A 17948-nucleotide genomic window follows, 5' to 3' on the forward strand; every position below is an offset into this window, starting at 1 on the left:
CACCTGTCCTCACGGTTCCCCTACCTACGGGTCCCTTCCCCCTCTTGGGGCGCGCGAGTCCCGGGGGCTCTTGGGCTGAGCAAGGGGCTGGGGTGGGGGGAGCCCTCGGCTCGGCTCAGCCAATGGGAAGGGCGGGCGCGCGGGGTGTGTGGGGGGAGAGGGCGGCGCTGCGGGCGCGCGGCGGGCGGGAGGGAGCCGGGAGGCGGGGGCCGGAGCCCGAGGGGCGCGCGCCGCGTTAACCCTTCCGCGGCCGGGCCGAGCAGCAGGCGCAGCCCGAGCCGCGGGCGCCGGAGCGGCTGTCGGCGCAGCGGGCGGGAGCCGGGAGCCCGGCGCTCGAGCAGGCGGAGCGCAGCGCGGAGACGCGGCGGAGCGGGGCCCGCGGCTCGGCTGGGGCCGGCAGACAGGTGTGCGGGCGGCCGGGCGGCCCGAGCTCAGGCAGCTCCAGGCCGGGCCCGCGGTCCGGAGCCGGCGCCGAGCGGAGACCCCGCGCCCGCACCCCAGTCCGGGCCCCGCCCGTGCTCTGCCTGGCCGCGGGGTGCGGGGACCACGGCCGGGTCGGGCCACCCGAAGCCTGTGTTGGGCCGGGCCGGGCCGGGGTGGGTGGGGGTCCGCCCGGCCCGCCCATGGGCTCAGGATGCCGGTGCGGAGGGGCCACGTCGCGCCGCAGAACACCTTCCTGGACACCATCATCCGCAAGTTTGAGGGCCAGAGTGAGTGGGGGAGGGGGCGGGCGGGGAGGGGGCTCTGGGGGCGGGCCGAGCTCTCCAGAGTGTGAATGGGGGGGGCGTGCCCAGGCCGTGTGCGTCCTGCCAGTGAGTCTATGGGGGCTCGTGACCCCAAGGCACTGGCCAGGGGTCGCGGGGGCAAGGCTTGGTGCTGGGGGCCGTGGGCTTGGGGCCAACGGGCCTGGTGTTGGGGAGCGCGGCAGGAAGCTCAGCTTAGGTTTCCGGGATCGGGGAGTGTGTGTATGTGACAACCTGAGTGTGCAGGGAAGGGAGGTGGGATGGGAGTGTGCAGGTATCCGTAACTCTGGGTGCCTGGATGTGAGTGGGGCTGTGTGGATGCAAGAACGGGAGAATGTATACGGCCCAAACTGGGGGCCCCTAAGAGTACCGTGCATGTGCCCGTCCAGACTGTGTTGCCGGAGACTGAAAGGCAAGCGTGTAGGGTCAGTGCCTAACCCGCTCTTGGGTGTGTGTGGGGTGTCTGTGTGTCACCCATGCGTTTGACCCTGCACGGGCGGTGGGGAGGTATCTTTGACAAGGCTGGGAACTCTGGGCCCTGGGGTGAGAGGGAGCCAGGGCTGAAGCTGGCCTTTGGGGGCCTAACAGGCTCCACGCGATGACCCTATGTTGTTGCTTTTCCTGTCCTGAGCCCCTTTATGGGGACTACAGCAGCCCTAATGCTGGCCTGGTAGGGGAGCCTTCCAGAAGTGTCCCAGGCTAGGTGAATGTTCTGTGTGTGGGTATTTGCACCCTCCTGGCACGCGTGTCTGTCCCGAAGGCTGCATGTGCCCTGGTGGGTGTGACTGCCAAGGGCCCTGGGAGGGGGTGACATTCCTTGCCCATGACCCTGTGAGCACAGGACAACGTGTGCTTGTGACCGTGGTGGGGGAAGGGAGGGGTCAGTGTGCCGGGCAGCATTGTCTGAAGCAGAGGAACAGGATGATCCTGAGGGGGAGGAGACTGCAGTGGTGGAGGGCAGTGAGGCCGGGGCTTTCACTCCCACAGGCTCCGGGAGCCTCTGTAGGCTGGAAGCTGGGGGCCTGCCTTCTGGCCCCACCTTGCCACTGACTGCTGCGTGACCTTGAGTGACTCTCTTCCGCATCTGGGAAGGAGGGGGCGGCCATAGGGGCCTTTCAGGTCCCCGCTGTCTCGCTTATTCTAGGAGCTCAGGGAAGGAGGCGGGGTGGGGGGGTGGGGCCTGCCTTCGAAGAAACTCGCTCTCCTCTCCAGGCCTGGGAGCGGGGCCCAGGTGGTTTTTCCTCTCTGAAGATGGTGCGTACGTGGCTGGTACGTGGCTGCTACTCGGGACTGCCTCGGGCTCAGGTGCAGATGGAGGCTGAGTCAGGAGTCTTTTCCTGTGACAGGGAGCCCTGCCTTCTGGGGCTGATGGCTGCCTGAGAGTTTTGGGGGGCCTGGGGAACTGACCTAAAGATTGACCCAACTTCAAAAAGTAACTTCTGGAGGCCAGGGTAAGGGAGGGGGAGGAAGGCAGGAGGAGGCCAGATCCTGATGCAGCAGCCTGGGCCTTGCGCATGTGATTGCCCAGGGCTGCAGCCTGAGGGCTATGCCCACTAGGAAGGGGGGGGCAGAGTTCCGACTGCTACCCAAAGCCCCAGCATTAAAGGCCAAAGTGGCCGGAAACTTCTGTGTTTATAAAAAGCTCGTATCCTCAGAGCATCTCTCCTGGCACAAGCTGGGGCTGCCACCCGCCTGCTGCTCACCCACCAGCCTGGCTCTTGGGGCACGTGTGAAGGGAATGAGCCAAGTCTAGCTGCAGTGGGTCCATTGGGGCCTCCCCTTGATGGGGCCGAACTGAGGAAGGCCTCACATCCCTGGAGAGCCGCTTTCGTGGGTCTGTCTGTTTACAAGTGGGCCGCTCTCTCAGGCCAGCCTGGGCTCCGGGTGTTTCCAGGGTTTGGAGCTGCAGGTCCCTTTCCTTGCTCCCTATGACCTTGGGCCTCCGCCCGTGACCCTCCGCTTATTCCTCCCCTTATGCCAGACCTACGTTCGAAAGCGGGCTCTATCTTTTACAAGCTGCAAGATGAGGGCAAGAACTTCTTTTGAGTCTCAGTTTCTTCATCTACAAAACGAGGATAACGATGGGGTTGTCAGAGTATTAAATGAGAGAAAGGATCGTAGGTGCTCACGTGGTACTTCTTCCCTCATCCTCTTTGGCGCGCCCACTCCCCAGCTCCTGACTGCCCTTGGAGGGGTCGCAGAAGTCCCAGGAAGTGCTGACCTGGCAGGGGCCGCAGATACTTGGGGGAGTGATTTCCTAGGGGTCCCCGGGGTAAGGAGTGCCCAGGGAGCGCCACCCAGTCTAGAGAGCGGGGGTCAGGAAGAGAAGCCGGAGCGGTGCAAAGGGAATGCCGGCCGCCATCTCTGGCCCTTCTCAGGCTCCCTCTCCAGGCCCAGTGTTTATCCCTCCGCCGCGGCTGCTGACACGCGTTGCTGACACCCGCCCAAGGCTGGCCTCGGCCCCGGGCGCGGAGAGGGCGGCGGGCCGCTGGCAGTCCGCCCGGGGGAAGCCACGCAGCCAGCCCGCGGGCCGGGCGGGGGAGGGGGCGCGCCGCCGGGCCGGGCCGGCCGAGGCACCTGTGTCGGGGCACAGCTGCGTTCGTCCCCTGCTGGGCACCCCAGGCCCGCTGTGCTTCCTGGGGCGGGGAGTCCCCGGGCGGGCAACTGTGTAGGACAAGAGAAGGCGGGGAAGGGCTGGGAACCCTGGGGGCAGGGGTCCCTGCTCACGTGCCCGCTTATCCCCGCCCCCCAGGCCGCAAGTTCATCATCGCCAACGCTCGGGTGGAGAACTGCGCTGTCATCTACTGCAACGACGGCTTCTGCGAGCTGTGCGGCTACTCGCGGGCCGAGGTGATGCAGCGACCGTGCACCTGCGACTTCCTGCACGGGCCGCGCACGCAGCGCCGTGCCGCCGCGCAGATCGCGCAGGCCCTGCTGGGCGCGGAGGAGCGCAAAGTGGAGATCGCCTTCTACCGGAAAGATGGTAGGCGCGGGCTGGGGCGGGGCGGGGCGGGGCCGAAAGGCCGGGGTGGGGGGCGGGGTCTGTGGGGTGGGGGCGGCCGGCGATTGGCCGGAGCCCTGGCCTGTTGCAGGGGGGGCGTGACCTCAGCAGGGACCTTTGGGGTGCGCCAGGTGGGAGGCGCGGGCTGGATATTGGGGCTGTACGGCGGTCCGGGTCTCTTTACCCCAAGCACTCCGGTGGGATGGTTTACGGGGTGCCCAAGGGGCTGCTTGGCTGTGGTCTGGAGCCTCTGGTTCCTTCCTCCCTGGGCAGATGTGGACACGTTGAGCTAGGTGGGTTGGAGTTTGACGGCAGCACCGGGATGGCAGGTGCGTGCATGGATGGGGGTAATGGAAGTCCAGGCCGGTGGCTGGGCGCCGACCTCCGCCCACAGGCCTCTAGCTACCCTCGCCCCTGCCAGGTGACTGACTGGTCTGGGGAGTTGTCGCTGAGGGCGAGGCGGGGAAGGGCTGCAGAACTCTGGCTGGCTCTCTGCCGCCCCTCTCCTGCCCCCTCTCTCTTCTGCCCTTCAGCTGCACCTGGCGGGAGGTGTGTGCCTCTCCCCACAACCTCAGTTCCCTTTGTCCCATCTTTTGAGCGCCCCGCCCGCCACCCCTTCCTGCGCCAGGTGTCTCTGCTCGGCCACCGGCTCCCCGCCCAGCTGCGCTGAGCTTCCGGAGAGCGGATAAACAGAGCCCTGGGCGGGGCTTCTCCCACACCGCCCCTGCCCTGGCGGGGTGGGCTTTGCTCAGGGAGGGCAGTGCCGCAGGGCTTGGGGGGACCTGCAGGTATCAGAGGGCTGGGGAGGGGGCTCTGGAAGGTGCCGCAGGACTGCCCACCGGTGCCCAAACCCTGCCGCTCACCAGTGTGTATCTGATGAGCATTTACTGAACCCCTGTGAGCCAGGTGCAGCAAGGTCTTGGAGATGGAGCAGTGTACAGGTAGGGGAGGTTCCTGCCCACAGCGAGCTTACCTGCTGTAGACAGCACTCTCTGTCTCTTCCTGGGGGCAGTGAGCCAGCAGCCCCCGTATGCCTCTGGCCCTGTCCCTTGGAACCTCCCCTGTACGCTATGCTCAGGGTTGGCTGAGGCTGCCCTGCAAAGGATTACATGCCCTGAAGACCCTGCTTTTGCAAGGGTGCCCAGCTGTGAGATCCCTGGACAGAATCAGAGTGGGGGACAGTCACTGGGGACCTGTGGAAGAGGGTTTGCTCACAGCAAATGGGCCTCTGGCTGGGAGATTCGATGCAAACTCTGAAGGCAGGGCCTCCTTTCTGGTTCTTCACTGATATCCCCCCAGAACCTTCATCAGAGCAGATCTGCTTTTATATCTGCCTGGCTACCTAGTACTAGCTAATATCAGTGGGTGCCTTCTATGCACTGGACACTGGGCCGATAATGTTTCACTTGCATCATCTCATGGAATCTTCACAACAACCCTGGGAGGGAGATACTATTTTTTCTCCATTTTGTGGATGAGGAAACTGAAGTTCAGGAAAATTGAGAAACTTCCCTAGAGAGTGCAGAGCTGGGGATGGAACCGTGTCTGTCCGATCACAGCCCTGACCACTCTGCTCTGCTGTCATGTATTAAAAAGGAGGCAAAATAGTTACAGGTATATCTCTATACTGCACGTTACTTTATGCACACTTTTATTTTGAAAGTATGCAAACAATTGGTGTCATGAGAAGAATGTGAATACACACGTCCTGGGTTCAGGTCTAACACCAGAGATTCTGTGATATGGATCAAGTTGGTTAGTGCCTTGAGCCCGTTTCTGCTTCTGGGACAGTGTGCCCGCCGGACCCCTCGGCGGCAGGGGCCTGAGTGCTTCTGCCTTCCCTGTAGTGTGTGTGAGGAGCCGCCCTCCCTCCTTCCTGCCCCAGGCTGGCTCCTTTGGGAGAGGATGGCCATGGGACCCCTTCTGCAGAGGCGCTATCATGGAATCTTGGTGACCTCGAGGATCACTTAATCCAGCCCACTCAAGTTACAGATGGAAAAACTGAGACGCAGAGGTCAAGTTACCAGCGAATCAGTGGAGGGAGTGGGATTAGAACCCAGGCCTCCCAGCCAAGTTCAAGCTCTTTCCCCACCCCCGGTTACTACTCCAAATGGCGCTGTGACCCAGAAAGTCCTATGCCAGCCATCTTGGCCTGCCCCCTTCTCCGCTCTCACCTAGTTTCCATGGGGATCAGGTATCTCCTGGTGGCCAACAGGCTGGCCTTGGCCCTCAGGTCATGTGGGCCGCTGCTTGTCCGGGCACCTGAGGCCTCGGGTGCAGACAGATTTCCTCTGCCTCCCCCCCTCTCCCTCTTGGGCAGATCTCTGTGCCTGACCTGGACGGGGTGTGTGTGTGTGTGTGTGTGTGTGTGCGTGTGTGTGCATGAGCTCACAGGCTCACAGCCTCGTGCGTGGACAGAGGAGGGAGGTAGATGTGAGGAAGGCCAATGCCACCTCTTGTTTCTGTCCAGGCCTTTCTCAGGGTCTTTGCCTGGGCCGGCCATGGCAGAGCAGGTCCCTGGGCTTTAGCCCCAGGGAGGCGGGTGGCTGGGAAGGAGGCGGGGCCTTTTGCTGGCAGGCGCCACCGTGGACAGCTGTACTGTGTCGGTGCCTCTAGCTTAGCTCTGTGCAGTCTCAGGGCCTGGAGCCAGACAGCCCCATTATTTAGCTGCTGGGACTGCTGGGAGGTGGGGAGGCCAGACTGGGGGGTGTGGGCTGGAGGGAGAGACACGAGGTGCCAGGCCCTCACTGGCCCTGTGTCCATGCTCCTTCAGGTCAGGCCTGGGATTAAGGTGCAGCTGGGATCAGGGCCCAGCAGGGTGGGGCTGGCAGGTGGCGGCATCCCAGGTGGCGGCATCCCCTTGGGGCTCTGGGCCGCGCCTCGGCAGCAAGTGATGCTGGTGTACACCTGCATTCCCACATTGCCCTGGGGAGGCTTCGGGCGCCTTCCACCATGGCTCCTCCTCACGCTCCCCTCCTCTGCCGGGCCTCGGGGAGGTCCCCTGCGCTCTGTCCCTCCTGTTCTCTCTGCTCTTTGTTCCCGCATCTCTGCCCCGCCCCTGCCATGCTCAGCGGCCACCTGTGCCCATGGTCTCTGCTTCTCTCCCCACCACTCAGGCCTCCCTGCCGGCTCTGTCCCCCGTGGTCTTTATCTCCCTCTCCCTGCAGCTGTCTCTCTTCTTCCCCCACCTTCCGTACCCCTGCGCCTTCCTCCCTGCCTCTCTCCCTCTGCCCCGGTGGCCCCCTCCTCTCTGGGCTCCATCTCCAAGTCTGTCTGGCTCCGCGTACCTCTGCCTGTCCTGGCCTGGTCTCCATGTCCCTGTGTCCCTGGGAGCCTGTGCGTGGGTGGGGACGGGGGTGTCTCTAGAGAAGAGTCTGTTGGCTTCTCCACTCCAGCTGCAGGCCGGTTGTCATGGTAACAGGGTCAGAGGGCCCCCGCTGCAACAGCTGAGCTGTGGGCTGGGGGAGGGGTGGGGACAGAGGGCCAGCGTGCTCCCCAGTGCCCCCAGAGCCCATGGGGAGCCAGAGCCCCAGAGGTGACCCCACACCCACTGGTCTGTGGTCCCCAGACTCAGACCTCAGCCTCCCAGGTGCTTGCGCAGGTACTCCTGGCACCAGTGACACTCCTTGGGGCCTCCCGTGACTCTCCACGGACCTCAGGACATTTCGCTATCTCCTCCCTGGTCCCTGAAATCTGACTCCTCACTGTGACCCTCCCACACCTCCCCCTTCTCCATCATGGCCCCAAGCTCAGACACCCACTTCTCCCCTCCCAGCCCTGTCCCCTCCAAGTCGTGATCCTCAGGTCCCCAGACCCCCATCAGTCAGGGTGGCTGGTGAAGGAGCCCTTGGGTATTTTGAGGCTGGCAGGCAGGTCAAATGGAGGCTGGTACCTGGGTGTGTTCTGTGTCCTTGAGATGGAGCAGGCCGGAGTGAGCCCCGGAGGAATGAGGTTAGACACAGGCAGCACTTTACTTAGGGGGGGTGGGGAAACCATCGAGGGGCCCCCTCCACCTTGGGCCTTCTGGTCAGGACCTGGGGCAGCTTGGAGTCCGGCAGGTGCGCACACCTGCACGCTGGTGGCCGGGAGCAGGGCTCGGGGGCTGCGTCAGAGCCCAGCAGCGCTTTCCCTCCGTGGCTCCAGGGAGCGGAGCTGAGCCGGAGCGGGGTGCCCTGGCCTGCATGGGGGCTTCCTGTCCCAGCCGCAGCCTGGGGGCCGGGCGGGCCTGCCATGACCGAGGGTGTGGGCCACTCCTGGCCTTCTCTGGGGTCTGGAGAGTGTCGGGCGGGCGGCTCCTCTGTGTTGTGTCTGCTGTAGCCCCTGAGAGGAGCTATGTAAATATTTGTGCAGAGGCATCTGGGATGGGAGCAGATTTTGACGGTGTTCTCGGGCTCTGGGGAGGCGGGCCGTGGGCAGCAGGAGGGCCAGCATGGGGGTGTGAGACCGGGTGAGCCTCAGCCTCTTTTCTGCCCAGTGGTGGCTTCCAGGGTGGTGGGACTTCAAGGGGTCCAAGAAAGTCCTTTCACAATTAAACATCTTCCCCGAGGGTGCTTGAAATGCCTCTATGTGGGAACCTTTCGCTTGGGTGGAGAACGAACCTTTTTCTTTAAAAAGACATTCTCTTCTCATCACCCCTCCCCTGTAAGCAGGGAGGAGTGTGGAAATAGCTGGCCCTCAGTGTGAAGGAGTTTCACAGAATCATTCCTCCCTGACATGGGGAGGGGCCCATGGGGTCAGGGCCAGAAGAGGGGGCACAGAGGGACATCTGGGACAGGTGATGAGTATGGGAGAAGCTCTGGATGAACCGCTGTCCCCCTAAAGTCCCTTCCTGTCCTTAGTCCAGGGGCCCATAAAGATCTCCACGCTGTGAACTGTGGTTGGCCTCGAACGGACTTCTCTCCGTTTTGGTCGCGTGTCTACTGGACTAAAAGCACCTTGAGGGCCGGGCAGTGTCTTCTCCTTAAGCCACCATCTCCCTCACTTACAGTTCTGGGCAAGGCTGCCATGTCCGACTCCCCCACTAGATTGGAAGCTCTGGGAGGGCAGACAGCAGCCTGTTTTGTTCTCTGTTGTATCTATGTGTCTGCTGCATAGTGGGAGCTCGGTTCATGCTCCCACTGAATGAAGGATTGAATGAATGTGGTGGGCAGTGTGCTGTGTTGCAGAAACCCTATACCAGGAGTCAGAGCCTTGGGAGCAATTTCTGGTTTAGTTATAGTCTTGCTGTGTGACCTTGGGCAAATCACTTCCCATCTCTGGGCCTCGGTCTCTCCCTCTGTGAAAAGCCTTTGAATAATAGAATGCCAGGGCTGGGAGGGGTCTTAAAGGATGGGGAGGCTACTGGGGCCAGAGGAAGGTGGGCCAGGGAGAGGTGGCCTGAGGTGGCCACTGAGCGAGCTGCAAGTCCTCCACCCCTGCCGTGTGGGGGGCATTGTGGGGTACAGGGAAGGCATCTGGGGATTCTCAGCCTTCCCGCCTCAGAGATGGACGGAGGAGGCCTGGATGGGGGAGCAGAGCTGGAGGAGGGGGCGGTGGCAGCTGCACTCATTGGCACCCTCACTGTTGTGACTGCACTTTTTTTTTTTTTTTTTTGGCTGCGTTGGGTCTTTTTTGCTTTGCGCGGGCTTCTCATTGTGGTGGCTTCTCTTTGTTGTGGAGCTCGGGCTCCAGGTGCTTGGGCTTCAGTAATTGTAGCGCGTGGGCTTGGTATTTGCGGCATGAGGGCTCAGTAGTTGTGGCTTGCAGGCCCTAGAGCGCAGGCTCAGTAGTTGTGATGCATGGGCTTAGTTGCTCTGCGGCATGTGGGATCTTCCCGGACCAGGGCTTGAACCCATGTCCGCTGCACTGGCAGGCGGATTCTTAACCACTGCGCCACCAGGGAAGTCCCTGTGACTGCACTTATAGTTTGCAAGCTGGGACGCATGCTTTGTGGCAGGTGGTCCTTAGATGGGGCCTCCTCGCCATCATTTTACAGGCACCAAACTCACTTAGAAAGGCTAAGGGGTCTTAGCCAGCTGGCAGGTACCTGAGTGGGAACTCCAGTCCAGTTTTCCTCTTTCCACTCGAGTCCTGCCCAACACGGAACACCACTGCACAGGCTGTCTTGCCCCAGAGGGCCCTTTGGGGTCATGATAGGCTCAGAGCCCCAGGAAATTTGGATTTGGGCTTTAGCTGGGGTTCCCAGAGCTGCAGTTCCTCATTCGCTAAGTGGGATCAAAACACCTGTCCTCCTGCGTACTGCTGGGAGAGGTTCAGCAGATAAGAGGATAGGTGCAAAGCAGTGTCGAATGCCAAGGCTCTTGGCATTCTACTTGCCATTAGGCAGGGCGTCACCCATGTGGCCGCAGGTTCTAGTCAGCCAAGGGAGTGAGCTGACCAAGGGTCTCAGTATCCCTGTTCCCTACGGCCATCACCCTATGCCCTGCTCCACCCCGGCCTGCCTCTCTGCCTCTCTCCACGGGCTTCTGTTGGTCCAGCTCCTGCTTCTTCCACAAATCATAGAAACCAGGATATTTGTGTTAATGGGTTTCTTCTTTCTCTTTCATTGGTTTTTCTCCTTTTCCTTTTTTCTCACTCCCCTTTCCCATTACCCTCCCCTTAGGCAGCCATTCAAGTGTACTTCCTGTGAATGTGTTGCTTGCATATGTTCTTGCAAAGTGTGTGTTTTGTCTGACTGCATATAGGTTTAATTTATGTAAATGATATGTGCTATATATTGTATTCTGGTGTTCACTTTTGTTGCACAGGAGTCCGCCTTTAAGTCCAGCCAGCTTGTTCCTTGATATTGAGCCTACAGCTCCATGTTCTCTGGTGTGCTCCCGCCTCGTTTTACCCTGTCCACTCTCCTGGGGAGGGCCCACCAGGTTGTCTCTATAAATGTTGCTGCAGTGAACATCCTCGTGCGTGGCCCCTTTTGGACTCACGTGAGGATGCCTTCGGGATTTCTCCCCAGGAGTGGAATTGCTGGATCACAGGGTATGTGGACACTTAATTCAACGAAGCACTATCAGGCTGTGCATGAGCGGGGCTGCATCTATTGCCACCCTCCTAAGCAGAGCATGGGATTCCCCTGCAACCCTGCCACACGTGGCATTACCCACCTTTCTAATTTTTGCAAGTTTAATAGGTGGAAGTGATATCTTTCTGCTTTAATTTGTGTTTCTTTGATTTCATGCGAGTCCGAACGTCTTGTAGGCAGCCGTTCAGGTTTCTTTCCCATGAATTCCCTGCTCATATCCTTTGCTCACTTTTCCATGAAGCTGCTGTCTTTCGTTCTTATTGATTTGCAAGAGTTGCTTATTGATTCTAGAAATACAAATGCATACAGTTCAATATCCAGTGTGTATTCTGGATATTAATCCCCGTTGAATCAAGATTTTGTAAATATCTGCTCCCATTCAGTCGTCTGTCAAATTTATCCAACAAAAATTCTTGATTTTGATACAAGCAAATTCATGGATTTTTAGCTTTCTTCATGCTTTTGAAGTTTTGTTTAAGAAATCCTTTACTGTCCTGAGGTTGCAAAGGTCTACATTTTCTTCTGTTACCTTAATTGTTTTACCTTTCTCAGTTGGGTCTTTAATCCATCCTGACCCTACCTCTGTCTGTGGTGTCAAATAGGGATCAAGTTGTATTTTTTTCCGTGTACTGAGCCAATTTTCCCAACACATCAAGTAAACAGCCTATTCTTTTCGGTTGGCTTGTGGGACTACCTTTACCACTGGTTAATTTCCCATATATCCATGCATCTGTCTTTGAGCTCTCTGTTCTGTCCAACTATTTATTTGTCTGTTCTTGCATCAACACCATATTAAAAAAATACAGCAGTTAGTATGTCTTAGTATCTGGAAAGGCAAATCTTCCCTCTCTGTTCTTCTTTTGAAAGGTTGACATACATATTTGTGGACCTCTCTTCTCCTTTGCAAACTCTAGAGAAGCTTTATCAAGTTCCTGGGAAGAAAAACCCCACTAGAATCTTGGCTGGAATTAGATTGGTTTTATGGGTTAATTTGGGGAGAATGGACGTCTTTCTAATATTTGTCCCATCTGAGAGTCTGTAGTGTCTCTCCATTTATCAGATTGTTTCTGCATCCTTTATTAGTTTAAGGTTTTTTTTTTTCTCCCCCGTAGAGACCTTGTGCATTCTTGGTCACTTCCTAGACACTTCATAGTTTTGTGTTTTTTTTGGCCATGCCATGCAGCATGTGGGATCTTAGTTCCCCGACCAGGGACTGAACCTGTGCCCCCTGCATTGGGAGTATGGAGTCTTAACCACTGGACCACCAGGGAAGTCCCCACTTCATAGTTTTTGTTGCTATTATGAAAGAGATCTTATTTTTGACTACCTACTCTAATAGCCTTCTGCTGGTGGAGGCGGGGCTGATCTTGTATTTGGTAGCCTCACTGGATGAAGTCTCTCATTAGCTAGTTCTAATTGTTTATCTGTTGATTTTATTGGTTCTCTAGGGAGATGATCCTATCATCTGCAAATAACGCTGGTTTTCTCTGTGTATGTTTGGGTCGTTGCCATATGTGTTGACGTTGGAACGTTCCATCTGCCTTTTTCAGCAGGCTTTCACAGGCACTTGTATCTATTTGTTGGAGTCCTGTGAGGTGGGTGAGTCAGGGAGGGATTGCAAGTTTCGGGTTAATGATTGAGAAGCTGCGGCCGACTGGGTGACCGATGGGACAGGCCCTCTGGGGTATGCCGGGAGCCAAGGCGGGAGTAGAGCTCTAGAAGCTTGCGGGGCCCTGGAGGAGGGCAGGGACCCCCACTGTCTCCTAGTGGACCTCGGCTCTGTGTGCCCTTGCTGCCCGTGGCCTGCTGTGTGTGGGTCACAGAGAAGAGGGCTGGTAGGGGTCTGAGGCTCAGAGATACCCCAGCCCCCTTGCCCGGATTCCTGGGCCGTCAGCCTCCGTGTTCCGTGCTGTTGACCAGATTGAATAGTGCTTCAGCAAAAGACGCCACCTAATTCCTGTGAGGGTTCTGACTGCTGTCCAGACTCAGGGTGGGTTTGAAATGGGCAAATCCTGTCCTGAAAGCATAGTCAGTCAGTGCCCCTGGATCTGAAAGGGAGCTTAAAGCGTGGGGAGATGGCCCTGTCCCCATCTGCCATCCGTGCAGGTCCCTGCCCCAGTCTGTGATCGACTGGACACCTGTTCACCCAGTTTGTCCCGTGAAGCCAGCCCAACACTGGCCTCAGGCCTCCGGCTCTGGGCAGAGGGAGGAAGCTCCCCCAGAAGCCAGCGTACAGTTACCTCTCTCATTAGGAACATAGTGTTAGAGGAGTTTTCAGTGAGAGACATCCCTGTGGCCAGATGGAGCTGTCAAGAAAATCTTTGTAGAGGGGGGTCCTTCGGGGGCCTAGAGGGGCGGGAGGAGTTGGAGGGAAGCGGGGTGGGGCCGTGGGGAGTGGGAGGGTCTGTGAAGCTGGGGCACACTGGAGGGGGCACCGGGGCCAGCCTGCGTGTCCAGGGACGGGAGGCCCGGCTGGGAGGGCACCTGAAGGATGTGACATGGCTGGGAACAGGGGGTTCTGAAGGACTCTGAGGAGGGACAGGCTCCAGGAAGCAAGAGGAGGGAGGTTAAGCGTGGAGGCCTCAGGGAGGCGGGGAATGGGATGGTGCTGGAAAGAGAAGCTTTCCCCGAATAAACATGGCCAGGTTTCACCTTGCCGGGGCTTCTAAGGAACAGGGCAGGGCTGTGACTCCCAGTTTACAGACTGTGAGGCTGCATCCCCCACGGAGGTCGAGTAGGGCTGAGCCCCAGAGCTTTTCTAGAAAGAGCTCTTCTGAGGCCGTCACAGTGGCCCCTGGGAAAGGTAGCACAGACAGGCCACATGCAATGGGCTTGGATGGGCATCTGGATGACTCACAGAGGCCCTGAGGCCCTCCGTGTGGCCCTGTAAATCTCTGGGAAGGTGTTAGGCTGGAGGGGCTAGGGGAGGGTCTGTCTGGAGATGCTCCTTCCGGGTGAGCTGGGGTCTGGATCGTGGGTCCCCAGCCCCGGCCCTGAAGTGAGTATTCCTGGGGAAGTCTGTCCCACTCAGCTCCTGGAGCCGTGGGGATGGGATTGGCCTCTCTTTCTCTCTCACACACACACGAACACACACGTGCACACTCATTCACTGGCTGGCCTCTCAGGCTCCCCCGCTCTGTCCCCTGGGCCTGCAGTGTCCCTGGCCTTCCTTAGGCCCCCACTGCCCAACAGAGCGACGTTAGCGACACGGTGGCCCCTGGCCAGGAGCAGCTCCAGCTGCATCTTCCTGTCGCCGCCACCAGGCTAAATATAACCTGACACTGCACAGCCCTGGGTCGCCGTCGGAGACAGCCTCTGCTGGGGGCGGACAGCCCGACTGGAGCCCCAGCCTCCTGCCCTCAGCGTGACTTTGGGCCCAGCTCCTCCTGCCCCAGCAGGGCAGGACGGCGACCGGGGCGAGGATGGCTGCTTCCCCGAGGTCACCTTCCCTGCAAGGACCCGGCACCCTGCCTCGTTACAGCTCTGAATGCTTCCACAAGGCCATCTATCATCTCATCTGGCACCCAGGGTACGAGTCACTTGTCCCTGCAGTACCCACAAGGAGTCTGCAGCTCAGAGAGGAGGCTGACCTGCCCACAGTCACACAGCGATTGCCCAGGTCTCCTGAGGGTCGGGGCAGATCAGCTCGGCTCAGCTCCCCAGGACCCCTCTCTCTGCCAACTCATCCCGGACTCCAAACGGGGGGTCCTGTTGACTCCCCGGCTCAGTGAGGGTGGGTGGCACGCCTGTCTTGTTCATGAGGCCCTGAACGCTTCACGTGCGTGTGCTCAGTGAGTACTCGAGGGGGATGAAGAGCCACCTGCGAAGGAGCTGTGATGACACCTAGTTTGCAGACGAGCCACTAGAGATTCTGACCTGGGGAGCTTGTCCAAGGGCACTCAGGTCACCCGCAGGCCTCCCTTTCCCCACCTGCCCGGTGCTGCCCCAAGAGATAAGGCCTGCCCCCGCGAAAGCCGACGGCGGCTCCTGCCTGGGGACCAGCCAGGGGTTCCCAGAGGTGGGCAGTTGGGTTTGGGACCGGGGGTGGGGCCCCTGGATGGGTTGGGATGCAGGGCAGGGACGATGCCCCAGGTACACTGTCGGGTGCGGGTTGGCACCAGGTGAAAGCAAGCCAGCGTTGCGTTCTGATGAAGATGACTCCCCGGGGTCGGGAGGAGCTGGACCTGCTGCACCTGGAAGGTAGCCAGACCTGGTCCCCTGGGGCCCTCCCCCTGCACCCCCCCCCCCCCCCCGCCGCTTCCTCAGTGGCCTGTGGTGAGCTGCATGACCTCTGCGGCCCTTAGGATCCGAGGCGCAGAGGATCCTGTCCTTGTGTGGGGCTGTCAATCCATGACTACCTCTCCTCTCCTGGCCTTCATTCTCACGGGGCCCGGGTGCCCCAAGCCCAGGAGGCAGGCAGAGGCTGGGTGCCCGGATGCCTTCAGCTGGGGCTGGGGTCGGGGGGTGGGGGGTGTGAGTCGGGTTTCTTCAGCATCAGCCACGTGAGCCAGGCTGGCCCAGGGGGCCTTCTCCCTCTCCTCCTTCTCCAGTTACCAAGATCTCCCTTGGGGGGCTTCCCTGGCGGTCCAGTGGTTAAGACTCCGCGCTTCCACTGCAGGGAGCGCAGGTTCAGTCCCTGGTCGGGGCAACTAAGATCCCGCAAGGTGGGCAGCGGGCAGCGTGGCAAAAAAAAAAAAACCCACAAACAAACAAAAGCAAAAACAAACAAACAAACCTCCCTTGGGCTCTCCTGCTTCACAATGTTCTGTCATTCATCCCTCTAGCCCACTGGGGCAAGGTCATCGTCCTGTATTGCAGGTGAGCTCCCTGGGGCTGGAGGAGGGCAGGTGACTTGCCCAAAGTCATTCTGATGCAATGAGCGAAGGCCACTTAACTCCATAGGCTGTGCCCCGCCCTTTGGCGCCCGGGAGCCCCACGGCCGTTCTGTGGGCAGGGCAGGGCTCCTCCGCTCCCCTCCAGTTCGATCCCCTGCAGTCCGTTCCCTCCTTCCCCGGGCGCTCCAGGCTCTGGCTGTCTCGGGAGCGCGGGCCGCTCCTGCCACAGAGCGGCTCTCGGCGGAACTGCAGCCTCCCCCAGCTCCGGGCTGAGGTCAGCCTCTGCTCCGCGGAGCTGCTCTGCGGGGTGGGGCGGGTCGGAGGGAGAAGAGGAACAAAGAGATGAGCAGGGTCTGGGGTATGTAGGAGCAGGGCTCACGGAGAGCGAGGCACTGGTCCCGGCGTGCGGTGCCAGCCCAGGGCTCCGGGGAGGCGGCCCAGACGCTGACTCTGAGCATTTCTTCTCTGCTGAGAAGTTGTGTGAAGGTCACAGCCCCGCCGCCTGCAGGCTGCGATGTGCTTTGTGCCGCTGCCCAGTTCTGGCTGTCCCTGTGCCCCACCCCTGGCCTGCTGACCTTCAGCTGCCCTCAGGGACCCCACCCGCCAGAATTCCAGCCAGTGATGGGATGGGGTCCCCTGGCAGGTCTGGCTGAAGAGCTAGGGGTGGGTGATATGGCAGCTCACGGAAGACCCAGCCAGCCAGGCAGGATGGGCGGGAGGCAGAGCCTTTCGGAGCCCTGGCTGACCTGGGGCTCCCCGCTTTCCTTCCTTCCGTGTCCCCTCGAAAATAGTAGCTGGAGCCTAACACCCCCGCCGCCCCCCCCCCCCCCCCCCCCCCCCCAGCCATCAGGCAGGACTCCAGTTCACATTTTCGGAATAACAAGGGCTTTTACGGGGTTATTTGAAAGGAAAAATTCCTTGAACGTCGACAAAGGGAGAGGACCAAGGGGGCTCCGTGTGTGAGTGTGTGTCTGTGTCCAAGGGCCGGGAGTGGGCCTGTGCTGTAAGGGGGCTTATATCTGGAGTTTCTGCGGCCTGGCGTGAAGGGGGGCGCAATTTGGGATGTCAGGGTCCTGGGCTGTCCGGGCTGCAGAATGCAGTTCTGGCCTCTCTTGCTGAGAAGCTGGAACTGAAGTGGGCACGGGGTGTTGAGGCCTCAAGTTCAGAATCCTGAGGCTGTGCCCTGGGGGCAGGATCCCCAGGCCATCCTGAAGGGTTGGGCTCATCAGGGCTCCAGACTCCGGACTTAGGACTTACGTGAGATGAGTTTCCCAGCGAGGAACCAAGACCAGGGGCCTGGATCGCTGGGCTCCCAGGGGGGTGGGTGTTGGGGGGGTCTCCAGGGCTAAGGTTTCCTGGTCTCTGGCCTCTCCTTAGTCCCTATGAGGGCCAGTCCCTGTTCAGGCTGCTGCCGGCCATCACCATATTAGGGCATAAACGCTAGGCGGGCTGTCTAGGTGCCAAACGGTCTCCAGCTGGGCCCGGCCTCCTGCAGCTCCCAACACCACGGCAGTGTTTCGGCCGGGCCATGTCAGAGGCTGGAGGTCAGGGGACAGCAGCAGCTACTGGAAGGAGACCCTGAAAGAGCCCCCCCCAGCTCAGGTCCCGTGGGCCAAGCCATGAGGGCCTGGGATGCGGTGAGTGGAAGGGCTTTGGGGTAGGGCAGAGAATTCTCGGCCAGCCCCTGCCCTGGCCCAGCTCCCCTCATCCCAGTGCCATCCTGTTTCCCTTGGTTTCAGAGGATCTCCGTCCACAAGATTAATCCCACAGCGGTTAGAATTGCTCCTCAGCTCCCTCTCAGCCCTGTCCCTAGCAATCGTCCCGGAGCCCGGCCAGCATCTCCTAGGAATCAGGCCCTTTACGCCTGGCCTTCTCAGGTCTGTGGAGAAGCTGCGGCTGTACTTCCCAGGGCTAGCCCACAGGGCTCATTGGCCGTCGGCCCCTCCAGCTTGTTGGCCTTGACTCAGTTCACCCCAGCCACGTCCTCTCCACCAGTCCTGATCCTCGACCCCTCCCCCGCCGTTAGTCCCACCCCATCACCAACACCACTGGCCAGCGCCTGCTCCCTGGTGCATTGTTCTGGGCGATAGGCCCTTCAGAGGGGACACAGACACTGGTGAGTTAGGACCCGGCAGTTCAGAGAAGACAGATGAGCACCAGGAAAGAAGTCTCTGCCCCGGGAAGAGAAGATGAGGAACATGCTTGGTCCCTACCAGGTCCATGGAGTAGGAGGAACAGGATGTTAACACGCCTTCTTGTTGCATCAAGGAGGGCTTCCTGGAGGCGGGGGTTCTGAGCTGGGCCTTAGGCAGAGCCTGAGAGCGCACCGGGGTCTCTTTCAGAAATCAGTA

The 17948-nt window shown here is 60.0% G+C and overlaps 1 protein-coding gene across 3 annotated transcripts in view; it reads left to right on the top strand.

Moving 5' to 3' along the window:
• Positions 1–298: 298 nt before the first annotated feature.
• KCNH2 (potassium voltage-gated channel subfamily H member 2) overlaps positions 299–17948 on the top strand; it is a 33612-nt gene continuing 15962 nt past the window's right edge. The window contains exons 1-2 of one of the 3 annotated variants that reach the window (XM_057550547.1): positions 299–710; positions 3496–3726. In XM_057550547.1, the coding sequence (XP_057406530.1) occupies positions 635–710; positions 3496–3726 (307 nt within the window). In that variant the 5' untranslated portion in view covers positions 299–634. Of the gene's footprint in view, positions 711–1943; positions 2013–3495; positions 3727–17948 lie in introns of those variants that run through there. The other 2 variants (XM_057550545.1, XM_057550546.1) reach the window with 2 other exon arrangements.

This window comes from Balaenoptera acutorostrata, chromosome 7, assembly GCF_949987535.1.
Source record: "Balaenoptera acutorostrata chromosome 7, mBalAcu1.1, whole genome shotgun sequence".
NCBI lineage: Eukaryota > Metazoa > Chordata > Mammalia > Artiodactyla > Balaenopteridae > Balaenoptera > Balaenoptera acutorostrata.